General features: G+C 39.3%; 1 protein-coding gene across 1 annotated transcript; it reads left to right on the top strand.

Annotated features, from left to right (window-relative positions):
• The first annotated feature begins 3,666 nt into the window (after window positions 1-3,666).
• LOC126419441 (piggyBac transposable element-derived protein 4-like) lies at window positions 3,667-5,319 on the top strand. Its single transcript, XM_050086629.1, has one exon. The coding sequence runs from the start codon at window positions 3,667-3,669 to the stop codon at window positions 5,317-5,319; it is 1,653 nt and encodes a 550-aa protein (XP_049942586.1).
• The last annotated feature ends 1,737 nt before the right edge of the window (window positions 5,320-7,056 follow it).

The raw sequence follows: 7,056 nt of genomic DNA, 5'->3' as shown, positions 1-7,056 counted from the left end.
CCTGTGTTGTATTAATAGCTGGACGAAATTGTGGCTATCATGAGTATATGTGGTTGTGCTCAAGTAAGGACTGCTTTATGTATACATACAGTGGAGAAATAGCTAAACTTCTTGCTGAATTAGGTAACCAAAGTCAGTTCTCCAATGTCCCCAATGCTGTCACACACTTACCACATGGCAGTGGTGTACTTGCTCCTACATCAACTTCCCATGCTTGACCAACTGCTGCAAGTTCTTAGGCATTTCCTGTGTTGTGTAACAAGAGGGGAATACATAAATGTGAATAATTCATGTCTAATCTACAGTAGATGTTGTTGCCTCTTAAGTTTGCTGCTAAGGTCTGATTGGTAGGAAAAGAAGTTTTCCTAGCATTGCTTTGTTAATCTGGTAGTCTTATGCATCATGGTGTCTCATGGTTCAGGGGAGGTCTTCTTGGGCATGGGGGTGCAGAAACAGAAAGGCATAGCAGAAATCTTTCTCAAAAAGCAAGGCATCTAGTCAGTTTCACATCCACAGCCACGAGATCCATAACATTGGCTGAACAAACAGCAGATGGCTTGGTGAGAGGAGGGGGCAACCGAGGATGACTGCAGCAATGAAGCGTGGTCAAAGCCATCTGGGATACAGATTCTGTATAGCTGCCTTATGCTTGTAAATAAAATTCTTTGATCAGTTAGGCAAGGCACTGTGGAGGCTACTTGAGGACAGGCTTATTAGTAAGGAATATTAGAATGGTTGTTCACTAAGTTACTCACACAGATTTAGTAGCAAGAGTTTTTAAATGAAGTGCATCTTGCTATGGCAAAAGGCAGTGGCAGTGCAGTAGACATCATTATCAGATATCAGGTGTGTGCAGCTCAGCAGTGTGCCCACACTAGGCACTGTGTGGCCGATAGTCGGCTGTGTTGTGTTACTCAGCTGCGAGAAAGATATTCATGACTGCCTAACACTGAAAAATGCTACACTCAAAATGAGGGGGGAGGATAACAAAGGCTCATGGTAACATTTGAAGGTCAGTTGTCACATTTACTAGTGCAGTTTTGCATACAGGTATAATATCAGTATTCAGTATTTAAAAAATAATAATTAATGGTGATTGTGGCAACAGTAAACGTACAGGGTCTCCTTCTGGGTGTTCAGTGCATTATAAATTGTTATCCAAACTGGATCACTTTCAGTTGTTCCCCTATTGGAAATGTATCAATCAAAACCTGGATATTTTCTGTGGGACTTATGGATCACCATAGCATCTGTTCCATGTTACGGGAACTTCTTTATTAGATCACCAGTTAAACGGCAGTCATGGAATGTGTTTTGATTGCAAGTACTGTACCAGGGTTTACGTTTTTGTAAAGTGGATGGAGTTCAATTCTGACTGTAAATTTATTTATTTATTTTATTATTATTATATCAAGAATTTGCTCCACATAACAGGCTAGATGTCAAAATGCATAGCCTAGTGATGCCTTGCTAATATATAGACCTTTGCTAACTACTCCTCCTGCATATGACACCACTTTGAACCTGAGTGGTTATTGACAGCTCGTGGTTGTAAAAGGGGTGACAAAATTGTCAAAGTTATGAGGAAAATGTATGGGCAATATCCCGCATATTCAGAGACTTAGTCACAATTAATCTGTGTTCCATGTAGACTTTGAGGGAAAAATTCATGCTTTGCAAGTGCACCAATTACTCCAGGTATTGGTGTCCTTATGTGGTTCCTATGTAGCAGCTCATAATTAGGTGGAATCAGTTGGAATCTTGTGAACTATTATACATCAAGGGTTCAGTCATTTTATTCCACTGCATGTAAACACTAATTACTGGAATTAAGTGTATTACTAGGATCAGTATAACCTTGAGCCACATAGTTAGCACTAAACAGTCCAGAAAGGATGGATAGGGGGATTTATTTAGTGGGAAGGTAGTAATGAGAAAATGCCAGTATTGCTTTTGACAATCCTCCTCCTGACAACATGTCTCATTTTTAGATAATCTTCATTGAAAATATCAGTGGAATCAATATTTTCCTCTCCCAAATAGGCCAGTACCAGAAAATTTGAACACCTGGTGGGCTAATAGCGAAAGATTACTTCACAGTACAGGTGGAGGGAGTTTGGTGGTGTGAGACAAGCCAGGCCATGGCACACATTATCTGGTGTACTCTGGTTGGCTGAGCTTTGTAGGCAGGCATGCCTTTCTTGTAATATCCATGGTCACCCAACCAGCCTCTTGTGGTGTGAACTTTCAGTCTATCTGATATAACATCGCTGTGTTGCATTGCTAATGTAATAAAATTTTCAGTTCGTAACTCTGCTCTCAGTTCATGGCAGGTGGCATCAACAGGCTTTACAGAATACATCATAAATGTTGTTATTGTAAACTGTAATTCACTCACCCTATTCCCAGTGAAGAGGACTCTCTTCACTTATAATAAAGACAGAACTTACCTTTGTTGGTTCTCTAAGATGTTCACAAAGTAGGTGTCATCCCTTCGCAAACATTCCTACTTGTTATATTTGTAAAATCCTGCCCAACGCTAAAATGCTGTATTATGCATTTATTATCACTTGTAGAATGGGGAAAGTTGTGTTACCTCCTTCAGTTAACTTTCCATAATCTGTTTTTGAACTTGTTCAAACAGGTACAACTATTCTACATGACTTACTTTCAGTGGTTATGTTTAGTACAGGTCTGTTCCTTTTAGAAGTTATGAATAGGTGTGTTCACCTGAATTTTAACTGAACAAGACAGTTGATTCCAATAGTGTGGTTTCTTTTCTTTAACAATCTAGGCTGTTCAGTGAGGTTTTATTTAACTGTACAATACATTTTCAGATAGTAAGTAACAAATGGTGTTGTAGGTGGTTTTACATATGTCATACAAATGAGCTGAAAGATGCAACAACTCAATCCTCTGTCTCTCTCAGCAAATACTTCCATTACTCATCACACAAACTCTTACTTGTTTCCAAAGGTTGTAAGAGAGGAGCCACCTTCAGTAGATTCCTAGATAGTGGTTAACAACCAGTGTAGTTTGTAAGTGAGTGCTTAAATATAACTTTAGCAGAATAGGTGTGAAGTTTGTTTTTGGAAAGCACTTGAGTGGTATTTCACTACAACTTCAAAAAACTTCCTTCTTCTTTGGTAGCACAATAATGGATACTGCAAAGTGTTTGTTTATTTTAGGGTTACACTGTGTATCACACAATAAACATTCAATTCATTAACACTCTAAGCGCCAAGCCCGTAAAATTTACGGGCCTGGGATCGCGCGAAAATCACCAAGCCCGTAAAATTTACGGGCCGCTACATTTAATTTCATTCAAAACACTGCAACGTTATTTCTACGGGTTTGGCCAGCGCTATACGTTTTTCAGATGTTTATTAACAAAATGCGTCCATAGATGTCACGGCAGCGCTGTAATTCATGTTAAAACTTATCTTTGCGTTCTCAGTCTGTATATCATTCAGTTGTTTGTCATCATGTTTCGGCGCGGTTTATCAGACGCAGAAATTGCGGATTTGATCAATCATAGCGACACTCTGGATAATGTAGAGAGTGATTCAGACGATTCTGAATGCAATGGTGTGTTTGAAGGTACGTATTTCCGAATTTTCCACGTAATTGTGCAGTACGCACATATCTGTTGAACATGTGTAAACGATGTATGTAGTTACACATAATGTGATATTCTTTTTAGAAGACGAGATTGATGACAGTTTGTCTTCAGATGAAGACGAGAATGATGTTGAAGGTGTTGCTTCAAATCCAGCAGCTGTGCCGTATCCGAAAGACAGTGAGTGGACTGCAGTTGACACCTACCGACCTCTGCCTGTCAACACGACACCCAGGCAGATACTAGTGGATATTGATGAGTCGAGTTCTGTACTGGATTGCAGTAAAGTGTTCCTTACTGACAGTGACGTAAATGAACTCAAGAGACAGACAAATTTGTATGCATCACAGACAATACAGAAGAAAAGAAGAGGAAATAATCTGAAGCCCCATTCAGTTTTGAGTTCGTGGAAGCCAGTGACTATAAGTGAGATGAGGCGTTTCTTGGGTATTATTTTCCACATGTGTGTTTCGAAAAAGCCCAAAATTGCGGACCATTGGAGCACTAATCCTGTTCTTAGTTGTAACTTTTGTCCCCATGTCATGAGCCGTTTGCGTTTCACTCAGATACTGTCATGCTTGCATCTTGTTGACAATTCAAATCAGAAAAAACCAGGCGAAGATGGATTTCATCCACTTTACAAAGTTTTGCCATATTATAATAATTTGAAGGAGCGATGTATCCAGGCATATCGTCCCTCAGAAAAAGTGACAATTGATGAAGGAATTTGCCCATTTCGAGGTCGTGTGAGTTTCCGTGTTTACATGCAAAATAAGCCTCATAAGTATGGACTGAAAGTATATGCTGTTGCTGAAGCCAGTAGTGGCTATGTTGTAAATTTTGAAGTTTATGCTGGTAAGCATATTGTTGACAATTCTTCGTCTGCGGTTATTTTGCGATTGTTGTCTGACAGCAGCTTGCTGAACAAAGGCCACACTGTGTATTTAGATCGATTTTATTCCAGTCCAGAGCTATTTCAGCAACTGGCAGAGAAAGGCACTGGAGCTGTTGGTACTGTGAACAAATCCAGGAAAGGATTGCCTAAAGATTTAGTATCTGCTAAGCTGAAAAAGGGCGAAATGTCTTTTCGGCGTAAAGATAATGTATTGGCAATGAAGTGGAAAGATAAGAGAGATGTGTATACATTGTCTACAAGGCATCAAGCAACATTTGGTACGCATACTAAGAGAAATGGGTCTGTAGTATTGAAACCACTTCAGGTACTTGATTACAACCTCAATAAAATTGGAGTGGATATTGGAGACCAACACCTGCAGTACAATCCGTTCCAGCACAGAACTGTGAAATGGTGGCGAAAATTATATTTCCATTTGCTGCTTATGGGAGTATCAAATGCATTTTGGCTGTACAATGCAGTGCACAGGAAGAAAATTACAATAACAGACTTTATAACAGTGCTTGCAGTTCAGCTTGTTGAAGACGACACACTTGAATTCATTCCAAGAAATGAAGGAACTGTAGGTCGGCTAACAAAGAGACATTTTTTGCAGCACATACCTGCAACTACTAAGAAGTATGCTGCTCGTGTGTGTCACGTGTGCAGTTCCAGGAGCAAGAAACAGAGTGGCAAGGCTTCTCGCAAAGAGACACGATACGAATGTGAACAGTGTGGCGTTGCACTCTGCCTGGAACCTTGCTTTAAAATTTTCCACACTAAAAAACAATATGATTCTGTGTGAAATTTATATGTAATACTGTATACTATCAGAAACATGTAATGTAGTGCCACAATTTTGGTTAAAAATAAATCACAATTGTATTCCCTTATTCGTATGACTTTTTCTAAATTCTTAAAACATCTAAGTGATTTCTATAACTGTACCTTAAAGCTGTGCATTGTAAAGTAGTTTCTTTCACTCAGAATTAAAGTAGAAATGTGCAGCTTCAAGATGGTACCAAATTTGCCACAATCCAAACAGTAGATTTGATGCAGTAATTTTTTTAATATTGGTAAAATTGCCCGGTTTCTAGGGACGGGTGCATAAAATAGGCCTGGTACAGAGAGTGTTAAACTTGATTTGTGGTAATCAAACCCATCCTTCCTGTTATATAAAGGTTTACTTTGTACAGCTTGAACTGTTCAGATTTATTTTAATTTACTGGAGTTTTTCTTGACCCCACTCCATTGTGCTTTCAGTAGATTACTTCAATTCATAGTAGTGTAATTCTTATGCTACCTTCACATCTCCTCCTTAATGGGGCAAGATCAGTGTATTAAAACTATTTAGCTCTTATTTCTTGAGTGTTTCTTGTTAAATCATTAGGTCTACTTCACATTACAACCAATTACATAAATAATTTCCACTACTTTGGCTGCTGGCACTTAGTAATAAAACTTATGGCACATCACTTTGCACTTATATACTGTAGGGTAATGCAAGCAGCAATCTAGAAAACAGAACCACAAAATGAAATAACAATTCACTCCAACTCATCATCATCATCATCATCATCATTTAAGACTGATTATGCCTTTCAGCGTTCAGTCTGGAGCATAGCCCCCCCTTATAAAATTCCTCCATGATCCCCTATTCAGTGCTAACATTGGTGCCTTTTCTGATGTTAAACCTATTACTTCAAAATCATTCTTAACCAAATCCAGGTACCTTCTCCTTGGTCTGCCCCAACTCCTCCTACCCTCTACTGCTGAACGCATGAGTCTCTTGGGTAACCTTGCTTCTCGCATGCGTGTAACATGACCCCACCATCTAAGCCTGTTTGCCCTGACTGCTACTTCTATAGAGTTCATTCCCAGTTTTTCTTTGATTTCCTCATTGTGGACACCCTCCTGCCATTGTTCCCATCTACTAGTACCTGCAATCATCCTAGTAACTTTCATATCCGTAACCCCAACCTTGTTAATAAGGTAACCTGAATCCATCCAGCTTTCGCTCCCATACAACAAAGTTGGTAAAGATTAAACGGTGCACAGATAACTTAGTCTTGGTACTGACGTCCTTCTTGCAGAAGAGAGTAGATCATAGCTGAGCACTCAATGCATTAGCTTTGCTACATCTCGCTTCCAGTTCTTTCACTATGTTGCCATCCTGTGAGAATATGCACCCTAAGTACTTGAAACCGTCCACCTGTTCTAACTTTGTTCCTCCTATTTGGCACTCAATCCGTTTATATTTCTTTCCCACTGACATTACTTTCGTTTCGGAGATGCTAATCTTCATACCATAGTCCTTACATTTCTGATCTAGCTCTGAAATATTACTTTGCAAACTTTCAATCGAATCTGCCATCACAACTAAGTCATCCGCATATGCAATACTGCTTATTTTGTGTTCACATATATTAATCTCACCCAGCCAGTCCATTGTTTGCAACATATGATCCATAAATAACATGAACAACAGTGGAGACAGGTTGCAGCCTTGTCTTACCCCTGAAACTACTCTGAACCATGAACT

The sequence above is a fragment of the Schistocerca serialis genome, chromosome 9 (assembly GCF_023864345.2).
Source record: "Schistocerca serialis cubense isolate TAMUIC-IGC-003099 chromosome 9, iqSchSeri2.2, whole genome shotgun sequence".
NCBI lineage: Eukaryota > Metazoa > Arthropoda > Insecta > Orthoptera > Acrididae > Schistocerca > Schistocerca serialis.
This window is presented reverse-complemented; position numbering and strand designations above follow the sequence as displayed.